The sequence below is a fragment of the Carlito syrichta genome, unplaced genomic scaffold, assembly GCF_000164805.1.
Source record: "Carlito syrichta isolate Samal-C Ts95f unplaced genomic scaffold, Tarsius_syrichta-2.0.1 Scaffold308163, whole genome shotgun sequence".
NCBI lineage: Eukaryota > Metazoa > Chordata > Mammalia > Primates > Tarsiidae > Carlito > Carlito syrichta.
In genome coordinates, this window is record NW_007252259.1 from 59,479 (window position 1) to 81,799 (window position 22,321).

Sequence of the window (22,321 nt, forward strand, 5' to 3'; positions counted from 1 at the left end):
TAAATTTTTTAGATAACAGAGGGGCTATCTGGCCTGACATGGAGAAGAATTGGGAAATATGAAATGCTAGTTGAATTACAAGAATCTCACCCAAATTTTTATAGTAGAAAACTTCCTGACTGATCAGTGTAAGAAAGTGGCTCTTTGAAATAACTGCTCTTACTCTTTGAAATAACTGCTCTTACTAAAATAGAAGTTACATTTGGTATAAAACACATACACATCCCCTACCCACATTGACTTGGAGCATTAGCTTTTCAATTTTTAAATTTACTTTTGTATCAGATTTTTACTTTAATCAGTTTACATAATAAGGGTCTACATTTTGAATAAATCTTTGATCACTATTATGATTCCACAAGATGGCAGTATCTTCTTAGAGGCCCTGGAGTTAGCTCTCAAGTACTCCTCTGTGTGTATGTGTGTGTGTGTGTGTGTGTGTGTGTGTGTGTGTGTGTGTGTGTGTGAAGTGGGGAGAGAGAAAGACAGAGAGAGAGAGAGAGAGAGAGAGAGAGAGAGATAGGAGGGTAGACAAGGGGAGGGGCTTAGTGTTATATAGGGGGTGGTGAAAATGACCTCTTTATTTAACTGGTAGAACAAATTCTTTCTATGATCCCTTTTGAGCTAGGCTCGTTTATTTTTAGGATTTAAATTTTGATTCCTCAGTGAACTGTACAGAAAATAATGATGAAATCCTTGAGAGTATTACTAGTGATCCTGTGGCTTCAGTTAAACTGTGAGTTTTGGGCATCTCTATGGAAAGTGAGACTTGTACAATATTTAGATATACTTGGAGTTTTTGTCTATCTTAGGCCTTGAATAAAAACATAAATGTCTTACTTCCCACCTACTAAGGAAAGATGGGTGGATAGGAGGCCTAAGAAAAAAATTACTTAAATTCTAGAGAGTAAATATTCACGATCCAACCTGTCTTCTCTGTCTGACCATTGTTTTTTTCACAGGGGTGACGAGTCAACAAAAGGAGGTGGAGCAGAATACTGAATCCCTCAGTGTTCCAGAGGGTGCCACTGCCCCTCTCAACTGCACTTTTAGCGACCGTGGTTCTCGGAACTTCATGTGGTACAGGCAGTATTCTGGGAAAGGTCCTGAGTTGCTGATAGCCATATACTCCAACGGTGACAAAGAAGATGGAAGGTTTACAGTGCAGCTCAATAAAGGCAGCCAGTATGTTTCCCTGCTCATCAGAGACTCCCAGATCAGCGACTCAGCCACCTATCTCTGTGCCGTGAGTGCACAGTGCTCCCTAGACACCTGCAGTCTGTACCCAAATCTCCTGGGGCCCAGGAGTGCCTTGTGAAGAGCTTAGCCTGCAGAGGAGTGAAGTTCTATTTGCTCTCTAGATGCAAATGTAAACTAGAGTGGCTGTATGGAGGGTTTGATTGATTTGGGGCATAGTTTCATAATTCTGAAAATAATTGAGATTTTGAAGAAGAATGTAAGATACAACTTGATCTGGATGAAATATTTTCCAGTCTTCTCTTGCCCTCTCATTTAAAATATTTTTATTACTGAGGTATGATTGACATATCAAAAAGTTCATGTATTTATGTTGATGAGTTTGAAGATAAGTGTACACCCATGAAACCATCACCACTATTTATGCCATAAGGACATTAATCATCTCTAAAAGTGTCCTTCCTTCCTTTTTCCTTTTTTAAGCTGAGGTATGATTGATATACAAAAAGGTACATATATTTACCATATACATCTTGATGCTTACTTTGGTTTTATTCCACAACTTATCTTAATGGAATTGGCTTTCTGATTTATTTATATAGGACATGGAAACATTTTATTATGGTTAAAATATTCCCTCAGAGTCTCTAGTATACCTTGGTCTTTTCTTATTTAGTTACTAAAGATGTTTGACAGTCATATCAAAAGTTATTTGCTCCAGAAATGCAAGAGCAAAACAGAACTGCAAAGGGGGAAAAAGTTATAAAAACTATTTGGAAAGTTGTAAGTCATAGTTTCAGTTATACATATCCCACTTCCTCTCCTCCCACAGCTGCAGCCCCATTTGAATTACATAAGGATACACTGAATGGAAGGAATAGATTCAGAGAATGAAAATTGGTTAAAAAAGTCAATTTTATAAGTTTGGTAGAATTCAGCAGTAAAGCCATCTGGTACAAGATATTTTTGTTGTTGTTGTTGGGAGACTTTTTATTACTGATTCAATCTTATTACTTGTTGTTGGTCTGTTCAGGTTTTGTTTTCTTCTTGGTTCAATTTTTGTAGATTGTATGTGTCCAGAAATTAATATTCTGTGATATTAGTTATCATATGTTCTTTCTTGTTCTGATTTTACTTCAATTTTATTTTTTCCCAAAACCAACTTTTGTAATTTTTTAATATTTCAGTTTCATTTATTTCTGCACTGATTCTTCATTATTTCTTTCTTTCTTCTAATTTTGGGTTTGGTTTATTCTTGTTTTTCTAATTCCTTGAGCTACATCATCAGACCTGTTTTTTGGAAATCTATATTATTATTATTATTATTATTTATTATTATTTTTTGAATTGGAGTCTCACTCTGTCACCCAGACTGGAGTGCAGTGGCCTCTCCCGGCCACTGCAGCCTCGACCTGCTGGGCTCCGGCGATCCTTCTGCTTCAGCCTTCCAAGTAGCTGGAACTACAGGCGTCCGCTACCACGCCTGGCTGATTTTTGATTTATTGTAGAGATGAGGTCTTGCCAAGTTGCCCAGGTGGGTCTCGAACCCGCAGTGTTATTTTTTGTTGGAGGTGTTTATTCCTATAAACATCTCTCTTACCGCTGGTTTTGTCACATTAAATAGGTTTTGGTATATTGTGCTTCCATTTTCATCTGTTTCAATAATTTTTTTGATTTTCATCTTAATTTCTTCATTGACCCAGTGGTCGTTCAGGAGCATTTGGAGGTCATTATATTAAGTGAAATAAGGAGTATACAGAAAGACATATATCACTTGTTCTCATGCATATCTGAGAGCTAAAAAGGTTAATCTCATGGAGGTTACTGGGAAATGTTTGGGGAAGGGTTTGATAAAGAGAGATTGGTTAATGGGTACAAACATACCATTAGTTAGAAAGAGTAAGTTCTAGTGTTCAGTAGCACAGCAGGTGACTATAGTTAACAGTAGTTTATTGTATATTTCAAAGGAACTAGAAAAGATTTGAAATGTTCTCAATCAGAGAAATAATAAATATTTCAGGTGATAAATATCCCAAATGCCCTGTTTCATCGTTACACATTGTATGCATGCATGCATCACAATATCACACATACAACTGCTATTTACATAGTTTAATAGCCTATATAGTTGCAGATATTAAAGATTAGAGGAGGTCTATGTTGCCATTTTGAATTAAAAGCTGAACAAAACGCAACATTCCTGGCTTGACCCTTGCATGGCAGTATATTGATTCCTACGTACTTGAGTGTGGCATGGGGATAGTAGGGAGCATTGCTGTAGCCATAGAATGCCCCATACCCTCAGCAAAATGTGGGAGCACAGAACTATTTCAGATTTCTTGAGAAGAATCTCTGAGTAAGTATCTAAAAGAGTTCCAGACACTAAGGGGCTTTGTTATGGTAAGTAAAGATGTGTATGGATCAATAGCCAAAGGTCATATGGTATTGAGAATGTTTTGGCAAATGTTGGTCAGGCAAGATGGAAACACTGAGGATCATATGAATGTCTGCCTCTCCTGGCTCTGTGACTCTATGGGTTTGACCTGTAACTTAAACCAAATTCAGGAAAAACATTGATGGCCTGATAGAAGTAAGACCTTTTAGTAGATATTAGGTGGATTACAGAAAAAATGAAAAGTCATATTTATTGTGAAATTGAAGATGTGATCAGTTAGTCATGGCAATGGTTATGAAGTCCAGGAGGTGGGGAAAACTTGGAAATAGAGAATTAATATTTCTGTTTGGCTTGTTCACATAGTCATTGGTGAAAAAGATGCAGTTGAATGAGAATTTGCTTCAAATTCTTAAAAAAATTTTTTTTTTTATTTTAAAGATGTGGGGTACAATTCAGGGTTAGGTATACAAATTGCTTCAAATTCTTAATCTGCAGAACTGAAGACTCTAAAGAAACTTTTCCAAGTCATAAAAGAAAGATTTGAAGGGCGGTGAGAAAGAGCAGAAAGTTGTGCTGCCATCAATATTTTAGTTCCACTTTTATTGTATGTCTTCTAGCATCATGGCACTCTGAAAAAACTCAAATTGTCGATCCAGATTGAATATCTATTATGTTATTAATGGGCCATTTGATGTTACTCTATACTATTATATCAATATATCTATAGTTCTCATCATTACCCATTGTATGCAGATATCAAAATATCACATATATAATTGTTATTTACAAAATTTAAAAACCTATATAGTTACAGATGTTAAAGATTAGATCAGATATTGTATTGATATATATATATACATCAGGATTGGTTTGAAGATCAAATAAGATAACATGTTATGCTAGAATAGCTTTTTCTTTTTCTTTCAACTTTAAACTTTTTTTAAATTTTAAAGCTGTGGGGTACAATTCAGGATTATGTATATAATATTCATTGTGCAGGTACCCTTGTTGATGAGGTGTGCCCCCTCTTCCCCAGGCAGATTCCCACTACTGCCAATCTCACCTCCCCACCTTCCCACCCCCCTCCCCCGGCAGTTTCCCGCTACTGTCAATCCTTTTCTTATAGTATTACGATAGTTGTTCAAGGTCCACTTATGAGTGAGAACATGTGACACTCAGTTCTTTGTTTCTGTGAAAGACCACTCAGTATTATAGACTCTAAGCCATCCAGGTTGCTGCAAAGTTCATGATTTTAAGTTTTTATTTTTTTTAAGAGCAAAGCCTGAATTGGAAATCATTTGTCCTTAATTTTTTGAAAGAAGTGGGTTGAGACAGGGGAAAAGGCTAGGCACGGATGGGGTTCAACTTGATTCAGCCTGATATCATGGCCAACTCTGGAGTATAAATTGCATCACAGAGTTGATTTCTCCTATCTTGAGGCAAGGGACCAGACTGCTGACCTTTTGTACCTAAGAATTAAATAGTCATTAGCTGTGGTTTATTAGGGCTGAGAAATACCCTACTGCACAATTATGACTCTTATTGGCAGAGGCCGATTTTCTGAGGAAAGGGACAATTGTGGACCAGGTGTAGCCAACACTGAGCAACTAGGGATGGCTTTACCAGCCTGGGAAAAGGCATTAGGCTGGACACTAACAATGTTGACCATTAATATAGAACTATTCTGGCCCATGGGCTGTATTCAAGACATGATTGACTTTATAATTATTCTACATTTCAGTTTATTTCTATATTTATTTGGAGTTTATACAGCTGACCTTACTAATTTTGAATAGTTGAAATAATGTAGGTTAAAGCAGTTGTTAACAGAAAACATCTGACTAAATACAAGGAATAAATAAAAGGAAACATAATACATGACTAAGACTCAGGATTATTTAAGAATAGTGACGAAGGAATTATATATTATTTTAGTTCCTGATTCCTTTTGGGAATGATTACATGGCATTCTGTCCATCCTTTTGTATTTTGGTAGAAATGACTCTGATGATTCACAGCAAATGACTCTGGGCTTCCGTATATAGAAAGACCAACAGAAAGATACCATCTATATCAGCGGTCCCCAACATTATTGGCATCAGGAACCAGTTTTGTGAAAGACAATTTTTCCACAAATGGGGAGTGGGGATGGTTTCGGGAAGATTCAAGTGTATTACATTTATTGTGCAGATAGTGGAGGCATTAGATTCTTATAAGGAGAAAGCAACCTGGGTCTCTCGTATGCACAGTTCACAATAGGGTTTATGCTCCCATGAACCAAATGCAAATGCTGATCTGACAGAAGGCAGAGCTCCCCTCACTGGCTGCTCACTTCCTGCTGTGGTGCCTGGTTCCTAACAAACCAGGGACCAGTACCGGTCCGTGGCCTGGGGATTGAGAGCAACTGATCTATATGACAGAGAACCCCCCCAAAATTATTTTTAGCGCGTGAACCCTTTAATATACAGGCTTCCCCTGCTAGGTAAGTGTTCTAGGAACCCATGGGCATCAGTGTACCAGCTAGTGTTGTTGTGAGAGGCTGTGTTCGGCTTCAGTGAATTTTTTTTTAATATATCAATATTTTTTATTTTGATATTGTGGGGTACAGTTAAGGGTTAGATATACAAATATGCTTCATTCAGGTACCCTTGTTGATAAGGGGTATCTCCCCGTCCCCAGACAGATATTGACTACTGTTAATCCCACCTGAATTTTTTTAATGGGTGGTTTACAAGTTCGCCTGTCCACACCATGCTGAATAGTCAGTAGTTTTTGACCATAAACAGCATGACCCCTGTGCCCCACCCTCCCTATTCATTCGATCTTTCTCTGAGCGAACCTTTATTGTTTTACCAGATGCAAAAGTCCTCAAAGGGAAACATTTTGCCAATGTGGAAGAGGTGAAACAAAAAATAGCAGAAGCCCTAAAGGACATCAAAATTAACAAGTTTTAAGCAGTGGAAAAACCATCTTGATAGGTGTATTGCATCAAACGGAGAGTACATTGAAGGTGACTGAAGTTTAAATATGCAAGAATAAAAACACAATTTTTTAATGTATAAATTCTGTGTTTTATTGTGTCTGCTTTGTATTTATACATGACTAATGTGACTTTGTCCTTGGTTTATATTTAAATGTGAAGGACTGGGTAGCTGCATGGATGCCTCTTGTCATGTGGCCATGCTTCCCAAAAGGCATCTTCTTGAATGGGGAGTCTGGCCAGTAGTATGGGCATGTGGACATATCAAGCGAATTGTTAGGTTTCTTATTAGGATGAACAGATAGAGAATTGGCTGTCTTTCCCTGTACCTTCTGTCATTTGAAAATAGCCTAACTCTGTCATCTACTCACACTAAAAATGTCATCCTTCTCAGGTGGTTATTTCAGCTCTAGTGAGGATTAAATGCCCTGGGCAAAAGTTGGCCTACTATGCTTCTCACACATGAGGACAGCAGCAGAATGAGGGAGTGCAGAAAGAGGTTGGTGTAGCTATTCCACATGTGGACCTTCATAATGTCCCTTTATGTTCTGTTTCTTTTGCCCTCCACCATATCTGCCCTCTTTCTCAGCCCAGAACCTCTCCAGTATCAGAGTGCATTTCCTTCACTAGCGTTTCCATTGTAATCTTCCCTCTCTGTTTCATCCATCAGTCTGCTCACATCTATTTTCCATATCATGGAAATTGTTGATATCTTTATCTTTTTATTACTTTGACTATGATGGATTCAACTCATCCTGTTTATGCTTCTAATTTTATTTCAGTGGGAATTCTGGAGAAATAGGAGAGTACATATATGCTTAGTAAGAAATTTTGAGTCAGAAGCATAACAGTCACATTTAATACTTCAAGGAGACCATGTAATTTTGTCTTACATGTGAAAAAAAATTCATAAGCAGAATCAAGAACTAGATCAGAAGTTCAAGGAAGAACTGACTTCAAGCTGGTATAAGTGAATGGATTATGAAGAAAGTGGTGAGTTGGTTCTGACCCTGTGAAAATAATCCTTATTGGCCAGATTCTCATTTAATCTGAGATTGCTCCTTATTTGGTGACTCCATTTTCTATTCAATGGTCTCTATGCTAAAATAAGTGAGTGGAGAAGGCTGCTTGCTCAAGCATCATATTATTATTGGGTCCCAGAGCAGACTGCTCTTGTTTGATACGTCCTGGCTTCCACCCTCATGGGACCGCTACTTGCTTAGCTCTGTTGAGTGTCACCAACAATCTCTCCCCCATTTTCTATGCTTTCCATTAGTTTTTCTCATTTATCATCTGCAGGTTGCACTCCTTCCAGCTTTAAAGACTTCATGTAGGTTTACTTTTCTTTTTCTTGTCCTGATTCTTAATGACTTACTTACATGTTGTGTTTTCTTACCCTTATAATTCTGCTCAAGTTTCTCTATAGATGGACCTCTGTTGATATTTTTTTTAGTGTCAGATTCCCGTAATTTGGCATAATATATCAGTCTATTCTGAGCAGTATCAATTGGAACAAGACTCTCATTTTCTCTTTTTAAACATGAGATACCTAAGTTATTGTCTCTTAGATTTCTTATTATCAAACTTATTGACCTGAAACCAAAAAGTCTTTATCACGCTTTCTGTCTCACAAAATAAATATTGCTTTTCATCTTCCTAACCAGAGATGTGAAAGACCTTTATAAGCCAGGCTTGGTGGCTCAGCCTGTAATCCTGCGCCTTTGGGAGGCTGAGGTGAGTGGATTGCCTGAACCCGCGGGTTCGAGACCCGCCTGGGCAGCGAGACCTCATCTCTACAATAAATCAAAAAAATCAGCCTGGCGTGGTAGCACATGCCTGTAATTCCGGCTACTGGGAAAGCTGAGGCGGAAGGATCGCCGGAGCCCAGCAGGTCGAGGCTGCGGTGGCCGGAAGCAGCCACTGCACTCCAGTCTGGGTGACAGAGTGAGACTCCAACTCAAAAATAATAATAATAATAATAAGAAAGACCTTTACAATGAAAACTACAAAACACTACTCGAAGAAATCAAAGATGATACAAACAAATTGGAAACTATTCCATGATCATGAATTGGAAGAATCAACATAGTTAAGATGTCCATTCTACCTAAGGCAATCTACAGATTTAACGCAATATCCACTAAATTACCAGCAGCATTCTTCTCAGAAATGGAAATAACAATACAGGCATTCAAATGGAAATATAAAAAAAACCCACGAAATCCCGAATCAGCAAAACAAAACCAAAACCAACCAAACAAACAAAAAACAAAGTGGGAGGTATCACACTCCCAGACCTCAAACTTTATTATAAAACTACAATAATCAAAGCAGCCTGGTATTGGTACAAGAAGAGGCATATGGACCAATGGAACAGGACTTCAATTTCTCAACCGACTCATCTCGACAAAGCCTCCACCACCAATCACTGGGGAAAGGCGACCATATTCAGTAAATGGTGCTGGGAAAACTGGCAGACCACTTGTAGAAGATTAAAACAAGATCCCTAGCTATTACCATACACAAAAATTAACTCTCAATGTATCAAAGACCTAAATGTAAAACCTCAAACTATAAGAATCTTAAAAAAATGCAAGAGATCCCCTTACGGAAATTGAAACTGGCAACTAATTCCTGATCAAAACCCCAAGTGTCCATCCGTAAGAAATGATAGACAAGTGGGACCTCATCAAACTGACAAGTTTCTGCAAAGCCAAAGAAACCATCAAGAGAGCAGGGAGACAGCCTACCAACTGGGGAAAAATATTTGCCAACTGTATATCTGACAAAGGCCTAACATCTAGGATCTACAAGGAACTCAAACATGCTGAAAAGAAAAAAACAGCCCCATTACAAAGTTGGCAAAAGATATGAACAAAAAAAGACATACAAGCAGCCAACAGAAACATGAAAAAATGCTTTGCCTCACTAGTCATCAAAGAAATGAAACTTAAAACCACACTGAGATATCACCTAATTCTAGTCAGGATGGTCATCATCAATAACAAAAAACAACAGATGCTGGAGAGGATGCGGGGAAAAGGGAACACTTGTACACTGTTGATGGGAGTGTAAACTAGTGCAACCTCTGTGGAAAACAGTTTGGTGAATCCTAAAAGATCTAAAAATTGACCTTCCATATGACCCCACAATCCCCCTATTGGGAATATACTAGGAGGAATTCAAATCTCATAAGTACTTTAGTATATTTACAGCGTTGGCATCCATTTTTAGGCTTGACATAAGTTGTTTGAAACCGAGATATACCTCCCTACCTTTGTCCTAGTTAAAACCTTCCCTCCTTGTGTTGTTTTCCATTAGGCCTGCTTGTTACTTATCTCATGTACTCAAACCCATCACACCCCACAGCTGCTAACCACAGTAAACCCTAATGGTTTTCAACATTAGTCATGCAAATAATTCTTTCCTTCATATACATTTTCTTTAAACTAGCAAATTACAGCCCCTTTGGGAAAGTCTAAAAGACAATGCCCCCCTTAATAAAAGCATAGACCCACCAACTCTTTCTCTCTTCTTTCTCTCTCTCTCTCTTTCTGTCCTCTGTCTTCTGTCTCTTTCTCGATAGCCCTGCTTCTAAGTTGAGCTGCCTGTAATCTCCAAACTTCCACCTGCTCTTCATTAGTACCCCAACTTCTCTAAGATCTGTGAGAAAAAAATTTCTTCTGTTTCATATATTTTGCTTCCCCCGCTCATTGTACCTTGCAGGATTCAGCACATGCTTTGAATCAGAAACCATTATATGTATGTTGTTGTCTCCCATTTGGCCAAAATCCATGGGTCAGGAGTCAAAAGGTAGAAGTGAGAGTGGCTTCTCTCATTATACACCTAACAACCCACTCACAAACTTTTAGCTTCCCACTCTGACAACTTTTTACTGTGTTGATTTGGAGATCTCAGTCTGTAAGACAAGAATTCTTCCACCAGGGGACACAAAAATGGTTCATTCAGTGCATGATGGGAATATTTTTTGAGCATTTGGGGTCCTAAGCCACTGAACCCCTCCATGGAATAAAAAAATCTATTAGCTGGAGTGATTGATCATTATTATAAGTACTGAGACTCTTTGTTCTTTCATGACCCATGGTAAAGTTTAATGGAAAACTGCAGCAACCAAAAAAGGCAGGATAATTGAGGACTCAGGTCTTTTTGGAATAAAGTTTTGAGCCACTCGACTAGGTAAATAATTCAGACCAGCTTAAGTTTTGATTGGGGGTGGGTGAAATACAGTGTAGATACTTGTGAAAAATCATAGATATCAATTACAGTCTGATCAATTACAGAAAAAAAGACTATTATATTTGCATATTTTTGATTTGCTTATTATATACATTTGCTTATTTGTATGTGTTAAAATTTTTCATCTTCTTTCTCTATTTCTCATTTTATCTTATATACAAGCATTTGGAAATTAACTTTATGATCTAATGTATAGGTAACAGATTTTCTCATTTTATCTTATATACAAGCATTTGGAAATTAACTTTATGATCTAATGTATAGGTAACAGAATTTTCATAAGAACCCTTACTGAATTTGAAGAGATACTAATATAACCAATGATGAATACAATGACCCTTGGGACTGTGCATCTTTTCATTTTGGAGAAAGGGTAAGAAGTTCTTCACTTACAAGAAAGATCTGTACCTTGAAGAAGATGGAGATATAGAATTGTGCTGTTATATGTGTTTCAAATGTGTGTAGAAGGTTGTATATAAAAGCTGAGTAGTTTAAGTGTGGATTGATTTATTGACATTCATCTCCAAATTCACCCTTGAACAGTTCTGTGAAGATGGATCCAGAACCTTCCCCTCTTTTTCTTTGCCAGTTGGCCCAATGTTAAGCTTTGTCAGTAGACAACACAGGAAAGAAGGGTTTTACTTTCTGCTTTTGTGTGTCATTCGACAGGCTCTGCAGCATGGGAGGTTTCTCTAGTGTTTAGCTCATGCAGTGCACTTGCACCAGGTTCCTGCAGGGCCCAGTGACCAGCAGATTCCTCCAGCAGCCCAGACCTATTTTGAGGTTGTTCTGTAGAAAAGCATCTCCAGTGAGACAATTCCCTGTGAACAGCTTTCCCCAGCACCCTTGAGAATGGTTTTCCAGCAAGCTCTAGAGGGTGAATTTCTAGCAAGGATGGCATGTGCAGCATCACAGTGACATCTCTGCCATCCAGTGACATGCAGCTGTGCCTTTTCCACAAGATGTGGGTCTCATTCCTAGTTGTGGGGCTGGGGACCTCTTCTTGGGCATTCTACCCACCCTAGGATTGGTGGCTGCACCTGATATATTTGCTATTCCTACATTAATAGGAATAGGAATAGCAGAGGTTTTTTTCTCCTTAGTATACATTCTCTTGTCATTCTACCTCCTGTTATAGTTAATAATTCTTTATATTAAAATGTTCCTGTTAAAATTATTATAAAGTTTATCTTTCCTGCTTGGACCAGACTTCAATGTGCCAAAGATCTCAAGCCGTTGAAGAGCATTCTCTATCACCCCATTCACTTCTGCTGACAAGTCAACTTGCTTGATGGTTTTATTTAGTCATTGCTTTATTTGTTTTACTTATTTATTATTTTACTTATTTATTATTTTAATTATATGACTATTGTATGACTATGAGAAAGGTTTTTTACAATAAAGAATTATATAAAGAAGAATTTGGAAATATGTTTTTATATTAATGAAATTAATTTTGATTTTTCACTTTTTGTGTATGTTTGACACAAAATTTTACTATACCATTGAGGCAAATGGTAATCCATTTTTAAAGGTATTTTAACTTACAACACAAATAGGCATTCATTCACCGATGAGAATGTGCCTGAAGATTTTAATTCCAAGTCACATTTCTTGCATGCAACTCTCTTATTCATCCTTATTTTTGAATTGTAATTTTTTTGCCTTATTATAAAGGTGTGGTGTACAAATCAGGATTAAGTACATATGTAAAGTATGTGCAGGTGAAGTTTGGGCCCCCAACTAATCCTCACTTTAGGATCAGGTACCCTTTGTGTTGTTATGTGCCCACCCACCCCTGGCAGTGTCCTGAGACTGCTGATCCCTCCCTTGTGTTACTGTGGTTCATGTTCAGGTCCCACTTATGTGTGAGAACATGCGTTATTCGGTTCTTTGTTTATTGTTTCACTATTCGCAATAGCAAACACATGGAACCAAGCCCACTGCCCACCAAAAGTAGACTGGATAAAGAAAATGTGGTACATATACATGGTTTTCTATTTCTTTAAAATAGAGGAAGAAAACAATGATATTTTAAAAACAATCTGAAGACAGTATCACTCCAGAAAGTTTTTGTGTCCCCTTTTAGTCAACTCACATTCTGAAGGCACACACATTCTTATTTCTATCATTACAGATTTACTTTAACTATTTTAGAACTTTAAATCAATACAGCTATACAGTAGGCACTCTCTTGTGTCTGATTTCTTTTACTCATTGTGTTTTTGAAGTTCATCCATGTTCTCTGTATATCAGTATTCACTATTGTCATTGTTGAGTAGTTTCCAATTATATGAATATAACACAGTTTGTTTATTTGTTTGACTGTGCACATCCCTGACTGGACACAGAATCTGCTAGGCATTAAATATTTATTATTTATAAATATTTAATATTTATTCACACCATTCTTAAGGGTGCAAAGTATAGGTTGTCCTTAATTTTTACATTCTGTTCATACAAGCATAGAGTGTGTCTCTAAAATACTTTAATTGAAACTAATATCTTAAATACTTAATTTAAAAATCCATTTCTAACATTTATTATCCTATTTAACATGCCACTAATCTTGCTAATACAAACTCAATATCTGATATTCCCTATGCTATTTAGCGAGTCTTCAGGTATCATTCAAGATATGAGTAGCACAATGCAGCGTCCTTTGTTGTGGACTTTCATAACAGCAGTAGCTGACCACCTTGGAATTTGCTTTCTTGACTAGGTCAATGACTATCCATAGACTTGAGACTTAATTTAACTAGGCTATACTCAATAGCCTATGGTTTATGTTGAAAGAGTCAATGTAAGTTATATGTTTTAGCACCTTGATGTATTTATATATATTTATTCTTACTTGGTAACTGATATATAGATCTCATGAACAATATTTTCATAGTTTTCCCATAAGTTTTGAAGATCTGTAGGTCATGTAATTATAATCCTTGCTAAATAGTTATTCTATATAACTTATTTAATATTTAGAGGCATCTTATCTGGCTGTATATAGCAAATATTAAAATATTTTAAAGCTTGTTAAGTAACTTATGAGGAAACTCTCACTATTCTATTATTTAAATCAAACAATACATCCAATACAAAGTTCCAATCTTTTTAGCACATTAACCAAGTTTTCAGGATAATTAGACTGCCATACACAATTCTTATGGGACTATCTAAGATAAGAGAGTACTTTTATTTAGGAAATAAGTGTACCAGAACATAAGTATAAAAAGTTGAATGTTAAAATGTTGAAGATATTTTATATGTATACTTATAATTTCAAATTTATTCTTGTGGTATATCATGGGATATTGAAAACTGACCTTTATATTATTTTTCTAATTCTGCCACAACAAAATATCACACACTGGGAAGTGTAAATAAGTTATTTTCACTCAGTTCTGGGAGTCAGAAGTCCAAGATCAAGGTGTTGGCAGGGCTAGTTTTTTCTGAGACTTGCAGATGCTGTCTTCTCATTGTGTCCTCATGTGGCCTTCTCTCTGAGGGTATACACATCTGTGTTCAAACTTCCTTTTTTAATGTAAAGATGTGGGATACAATTCAGGGTTAGGTATACAAATATTGATCATGCAGATACCCCTGTTAATGCGGTATGCCCCTCCTTGCCCTAGCAGTTTCCCTCAACTGCCAATCCCACCCCTCCCCCCCACCAACAGTTTTCCATTACTGCCAGTCGCTTTCTTATAGCATTATAATTGTTCAAGTTTCTCTTATGAGTGAGAACATACGGAACTCTGTTCTTTGTTTCTGTGATAAATCACTGAGTATGATTGACTTCAAATCCATCCAGGTTGCTGCAAAGCCCATATATTTGTTGTTCTTTATGGCTGCATAATATTCCATTGTGTGTATGTACCACATTTTTTTTATCCAGTTCAGCTTCGATGGGCAACATGGTTGGTTCCACATTTTTGCTATTGTGAATAGAGCTGCAATAAACATTTGTGTGCAGGTATCTTCTTTGTAGAATAATTTTTTTGAGTTCCTCTGGGTATATTCCCAATAGGGGAATTGCTAGGTCATATGGAAGGCCAATTTCTAGTTCTTTCAGAAATTTACAGGCTGTTTTTCAGAGAGGTTGGACAAGTTTGCATTCCCACCAGCAGTGTAGAAGTGTTCCTTTTTCTCCACATCCTCGCTAGCATCTGTTGTTGTTTGTTTTATTAATGATGGCCATTCTTATGGGGTTAGGTGGTATCTCAATGTGGTTTTGATCTGCATTTCTCTGATGATGAGTGAGTCTGAGCACTTTTTCATGTGTCTGTTATTTGCCCGTATATCTTCTTATGAGAAGTGTCTATTCATGTCTTTTGCCCACTTTTTAAAGGGGCTATTTGTTTTGTTTCCTTCGGTGCGTTTGACTTCCTTGTAGATCCTAGATGTTAGGTCTTTGTCAGATATACAGTTGGCAAATATTTTTTCCCATTCTATGTGCTGTCTCCCTGCTCTCTTGATGGTTTCTTTTGCTTTGCAGAGGCTCATTAATTTGATGAGGTCCCACTTATCTATCTTATTTCTTAAGGTATTGGCCTCTAGGGTTCTAGATAGGAATTGGTTGCCAGTTCCAATTACCATAAGGGTATCTCCTGTGTTTCCTAAGATTCTTATAGTTTGAGGTTTTACGTTTAGATCTTTGATCCATTTAGAGTTAATTTTTTGTGTATGGTGATAGGTAGGGGTCCTGTTTCAGTCTTCTGCATGTGTTCAGCCAGTTTTTCCAGCACCATTTACTGAATAGGTTTTCCTCTCCCAAGCAGTTGTTATTGGAGGCTTTGTCAAAGATGAGTTTGTTGAGGAATTGAGGTTTTGCTTCTGGAATCTCTACCCTGTTCCATTGGTCTATGTGACTGTTTTTATACCAGTACCAGGCTGTTTTGATTACTGTAGCTTTATAGTAGAGTTTGGAGTCTGGAAGTGTGATACCTCCTGCTTTGTTTCTCTTGCTAAGGATCATTTTGGCTATTCGTGGTCATTTGTGTTTCCATATGAATTTCTGTATTGTCATTTCCAGGTCTGAGAAGAATGATGTTGATAACTTAATGGGTATTGCATTGAATCTGTAGATTGCCTTTGGTAGGATGGACATCTTAACAATGTTGATTCTTCCTATCCATGAGCATGGTATATTTTTCCATTTGTTTGTGTCTTCTTGGATTTTTTTGAGCAGTGTTTTGTAATTCTCATTGTAAAGGTCTTTCAACTTCTCTGGTTAGGAAGGTGCAGAGGTATTTCTTTCTTTCTTTTTTTTTTTTATAAGAACACCTGTCATACTGAATTGAAGCCCACCTTATATGACCCCATTTTGCCTTAATTACTTCTTTAACGACCCTATATTCAAACACATTCGCATTCTGAGGTACTGGGGTTAGGGCTTCAATATGCAAGTTTTAGATGGGACAGAGTTCCGTCCCTAAGAATCCTCCAAGTAAATACATGCTAAATTCATAGTCAAGACCCTTGAAGCCTCCCTTGATGGAACACTTTATTAATTTCTGGTACACACGGTAATCATATACAATTTTGATGATCAGGTTTTTCTTCCTTCTCTTAAGTGAGTTTCTAGAGGAATCAGAAATGTGCAGCTAGAAGTACAGATAGTTGATAAAATACTCCAAATTGTGAAAGAAAGGAGGTAAAGGGACAATTGATAGAAATCTAAAAGCTGTTATTCAGACTTGATTTTTTTCTTTTTCTTTTCTGCTACATTAAAGTATGGGATTTCCACATGTTTAGATTTGTTCTTTTCTGCAGTTGAGTCGTAATTTCTTGTTGGTATTTCATCTTTGCCAGTTTTCTCTTATTTTCCTATTTTGTGTCTTAATGTTAATTTTTTTTGACCTCTGTCATTTTTTTCTCTTGTCTGAGAGCTCGTCTTTGCAGGAGCCAATTCATCTGACTCTTTTGCTGTTCTCTTCTTGCACTCCTTTACCTCCCCATCAGCAGAACTGACATTTGAAGAAAGAACTGACTTTTTTTGGGATGCTCTTTGGTAGGTGTGGTGGTTAAGTGGATGAGGGAGGGGGCTTCAGTCCTTGAACATGGGGCAGCAGGAAGAAGTCTGTCCTATATGCTCATCTTCCGTGGAGGTTGTTTTCTGTTTTTTTCAAGCAAAATATGTAGCAAGATTTTTAATTTTGATTCAATCAGATAGTATCTTTTTATATGGTTGTATTCTGTGATTACTGATATGTTTGGATTCATTTTTAAGATTTTGGTTTTTCTCAGGATGCTTTTCATTTTTTTCTTTCCTGTTTTAGTAAGTCTTTTGTAGCATGTTAGTTTTCTTTTTTTCTACTGTTTTACAAAATGTAAGTGTATTTCAATTCTTAGAATAAGTGCTCTTTGATTATATATGTATAGATATACATATATGCAATTTTTATGCCCAATGTTGTTTTTTCTTTTCCCAGTGTAATTTTACCACTCTTTCCCTCTTTATTTGCTACTCCTTCTCCTTGGGTACATACTTTCTCCTGCTGACTTACTATTGTAAGAGTGACCACTGTGGCTGTTTAGAAGAAACTACACACCATATGTACCAGGATAGCACTTTCACAGTTTATCAGATCAGTTGACTGATTATTGCCCCAATGCATTAAAATGTAATAAAAAAGAAAATCATCTAACACAGTAATTAGCACATGAGTTCACTGCCTTCTTCCCGAGAGCCTCTGTCTCTGATCTTCCCTCTGCCTGAAGTGCTTCTTACTACCTGTCACATGGATCCCTCCACTTTCTCCTAGTTTCTGCTTCTGGAGACACATGGACACCTCTGAATAAAGAAGAAAGTTTTCAAATGTTTACTGAAGCACTTTATTTATTTCATAGTTTAAAAAGCAACATCTTAAGTGTTAATCAACAAGGGAAACACTATGCAAACTGAAGTATAGGTCTAATGTGGTGCAGCGCAGCAAGAGGCCCCATAATGTGTGAATCTAATAAGACATTCGACATTTATTATTGAGTTTATAAAGTCAGTTACAAAAAGCTATGCCCAAGGCATATCATTTTGTATTCATTTTAAAACTGTATATGAAATTCTATATATTTTTTAGGTGTTTCATATAGTCTGCATATGTATGAAAATCTGCAGTAAAATACCTGAAAATATCAACTGCAATTTGATAAAATGAAAGGAGACTTAGGGTAATGAGCGTTGATAGGTCCAGAATTGAGAGTGGTGGTCAAAGGGGATCTTAGTTTATATATGATGTTTTATTACTTTTAATAATTAATATATTCATAAATTCTTCAAAAAGTCACACAAGCCATCGTAAAGGCTAATCCACATTCTCTCCTTTTCTTCTCATAAAAAAGGGGGAAAAGAAGAAAATGACCACCTTCCTCATAAGAATTTGTCTGGCCTTCCTAAATATAAGTATTTCTCCCACCTCTGGGATCACATAGCTTTTAGCCAACATTTGTGTTTTTTTGTATTATAGATATGTATATTTTTGTCTACCCCAGTAGACTCTAAAGAAGAGTTTCATCCCCCTTACATATTTATTTAAACATAAAAATAGATGCTTAAGACCTAAAAAATTACTTGCTTATGGTAAAACTTCAATAAATGTTTTTTAAAAAATGATTTTGCACTAAAATAAGTCAAAACAATAGCACAAGATGAGCATTACCCGACTTTTAAAAGATATTTATTTTCATGAAATGGCATTTTCACTTAAAAATGACAATTAATTCATTTTTAATTTCCATTCGATCTGGGCAGTCATTTTGTTTTGTGACCATCAGCAGCCTCTTCAGAAAACATCAAGTGAATGGCACTAAAGTTGTGAGACTGCTGCTGAGTGAGTTAGCAGATCCAAAGTGTCTTTGTTGATGATTTCAGTACACTAGGGGGCATTCTAGGCTTTACTAGAAAAGGTTTTTTCTGATCGTCCCAGAGAGTTGACAATTAAGATTTTAAAATGTGGGAGACCAGAAAACAGACTAATAAACCAAATCATAAAGTGGAAGGGGACATGGGGAATGTTTGTGTAAAGTTTATCTCAGTTTTTCAGCTCTTCCACTATATAAAAAACCTCAGAAAGCTAGAGTCCATAAATCCACTGGGATGATTCTCTGACAGAGGATATTGAGACCATGGATGCTCAGTAGAAAACATCTGTATAGCCTATTTTCAACTTTTAATTTTTATAGCTAAAATTCCTGAAATTCACTATCCTAAAGATTATTCCACATATCCCTGATATTTCATCTTTTTATGTCTTCTGTGAGACAAAAGAAACAAGAATACATAGAAGAGAAGCAAAGAAAAATACATATAACAGAAAGAGAAAAGGGAGAGGACAATATTTAATGTGATCAGCAAGGTGTGGCCTGATCAGAACAGCTGTGTGGGCCGAAGGGTATATGGGGAAAGAGCTGGACAGAATCATGTGAGAGGTTAGAATGTAAAACAGGATGGACTTAATGAGAATTCTGTTTTCCTTTTAATCAACCAAACTCTTGTTGAAAACATTTTCTGTGCAAATGGTGATCATATGTCATAGGTTTCTAGAACTCTACGAATTTCAAAAAATTATATTTGTTCTTTAATACAAAATGCAAGCTATCGAACAGTTTTTCTTTATCAGATTTTAATATAATCGATTTCACAAACTCTCTGTCCATACATGCAATTTGGAAAATAAAGTTCATTCATCTCTGATGCTTCAAGGCTCTACTTAACCCAACTGGAACACAGATTCTTCTCAGGCATATAATCCCCTTCCTGACACCATCCCACAAACTTCTCATATATAAAGTGTTTTAAAAATAACTCATATTTTTAGACATTGGAAATCTTTCCTCCTACTCATCTGTACTGGTTGCATCCACAATTTTGAAGAAATTACCGTGCAGTCTCACTGGGCCACTGTGGGTGGAGTTTCCCGTGAAGATGAAAAACAGAGCTCAAGTGTGTCTGGTGCTCAGTGAATCTGGTGAAACCTATTGTCTGCAAGAACAAGTTTGTCTAGATCCAATACGTGGAACTCTTCGGAGGCGGGGAGAAGACGCCCCAGCAACGGCCAAGAAGCCATGGAAAGGAGACTAGGGGCCCTACTGGGGCTTCTGTGGGTCCAGGCTTGCTGTGAGTTGGCCCAATCCAGATGGGGGACTGGGAAAGGGAGAGCTGACATCAAGCTCCTGGTCTGTCCTACATCCTAATGGGTGTTTCTTGGAAGGGCTTACAGGTTTGGAAACTGCATCGGTAATTCCCCACTGACATCATGTGTTTTTCTTTCCAACAGGGGTTAGAGGGTTGCAGGTGGAGCAGAGCCCTTCAGTCCTGAGACTCCAGGAGGGAACCAGTCCTACCCTGAGGTGCAATTTTTCTGCCACTGTGACCAGGGTGCAGTGGTTCCGACAGAATCCTGGGGGCGGCCTCATCAGTCTGTTTTTCCTGGCTTCAGGGATGAAGCAGAATGGAAGGTTGAAGTCAACAATGAATTCTAAGGAACTTTATAGTACGTTGCACATCACAGCCTCCCAGCTAGAAGATTCAGGCACCTACCTCTGTGCAGCGGAGGCACAGTGCTCCCAGACAGTCTGCAGCCTGGACCCAAACTGCAGCTGGGTCTGCAGCCCCACCTCTTCCATGCAGGAGGCGGGTTTTCCCCCATGCAGCATGTGCACAGCTTTGGATTTCCTGGCTGATGTTGTTGCACTTTTATCTCTGCTAAAATGAGGCATTCAGGACTGTCATTTCACTTGGCCTTTCTTCCTACCTTTTTACTCCCAGAAATTCCTCTGCATGAAAAAAGCTCTAGTCTGAAACGACTAGAGTGACTGATAATGATGTCTGTATCCACTGTGCTGTTAAAACAGATCCCCTGGCAGAGATCAGATAAATTGCATATAAATTACTCTGATGAAAAAGGCTTGAAAAAATGTATGCTAATCAACAAATAGAAAAGAGATGACTCAGTGTTTCCATTAATTTCAGGTCATTTAACTTTCTAGGAAAAGTGAAGACAGTGGGGTACAATTCAGGGTTAGGTATACAAATGTTCATTATGTAGGTACCCTTGTTGATGAGGTATGCCCCTCCCTCCCCTGGCAGTTTCCTTCAACTGCCAAATCCACCCCCATCCCCTGACAATTTCCCACTACTGCCAATCCCTTTCTTATAGTATTATGATTACTGTTCAAGGTCTGCTTATGAGTGAGAACATGAAGACAGAATTTTTTTTTTGTATTTTTATTTTTCACTCCTGGAACCCATAGCAAATATAATTTAAAAATACTTAATGTTGATCTTTGTCAAGCACTCTAACTTATTACGTATATTATCTAGATACTGACAATACTGTGTAAATAGTTACTTTCTGCTTACTTAGCAGGTGAATAAAGTGGGGATTGTAGACCACAAATGTCTTCTCTGAGCTGACATGATTATTGAGTTTATCTGGCCTGGAATTCCAACTCAGGAAGTCTGACATCAGAGTTTGTGTTCTAAGCTAGCTGGTATAGAAGACTCTTCAGAATCACCAAATGCAAACGATTTCTATTGGTAAATTTGTGCAATGTGCTTACATACATCAATGACAAAACTATCCGTTTTGGTTATTTCTAAAGAGTGTCTTTCAAAGAAGAACTCATTGAACTGTTCATTTTGTTACATTAAAATCCATTAGTCTGCCTGCATTTTGATGAATCTGTTATCCATGATTTTTTTAAATCGTCATTCAGGGTCTGGGGAAGGGAACAAAAAGCTTCCAGGACTAGCCTACAAGAATCTGGTTTCTGCTGTAGCCACATCAAAACAAACTTGATAACCAGACCCCAAATTGAAACCTGAATGTGGATCAATTAAAACACGGTTAGCATTCCAGTCTTGCAAAGTCTATTATGTTAATGTGCGGACATTGATTGGAAAGGAGTAGGATACTGAGAACCAAGATGAAGACAAGCCAGACCACCCCAGTGAATCTGGGACTAGGGCCAACTTCCTAGACATGTGACCTGAGCAGCGCATAGGGCCCTGGTCTCAGAAAGGGCCTGGAGTTTGATCTAATGCTCTGCCCTCACTGCCTTGAATTCTTCATCATTTTTTCTTTGAAATTGTGTTTTCAAGTGAAGTCCAATAAGAGGATGGTGCATGTGAATGAACAGATGAGGTACACGGGGCAGCAGACACATGACAGGAACACATACACAGGCTCAAGTTCAAGGGTAGAGTGGGTGGCGTGTAACCTGCTCAGTTGATCAGGCCATTCCAAGTGTAGGTGAACACTCAAGGTTCTCTGGTGTTCTGTGTGTCCTCAAAGTAGGTGGCAGTAAATTTTGTCAGTAAATTATTACAGAATCAAAGCTTATTCATGGACTTTGCAATAAAGCATAGTGGAGAGTTATTACAATCATTCAAAAAGTTCAGAAACACTGGTTTTGAAAATCAATACAACATTTCAAAGCAAATATCTGCAGGTTTAGAAATAGAAATTAAATGTAAAGGTGGCAGCTTGATGCAA

The 22,321-nt window shown here is 37.4% G+C and overlaps 1 gene segment (V, D, J or C); it reads left to right on the forward strand.

Moving 5' to 3' along the window:
* Positions 1-635: 635 nt before the first annotated feature.
* Positions 636-19,905, forward strand: LOC103267563. The segment is given in 4 exon segments: positions 636-736; positions 963-1,241; positions 16,844-16,936; positions 19,643-19,905. Coding segments are annotated over 4 exon segments (687 nt in total).
* The last annotated feature ends 2,416 nt before the right edge of the window (positions 19,906-22,321 follow it).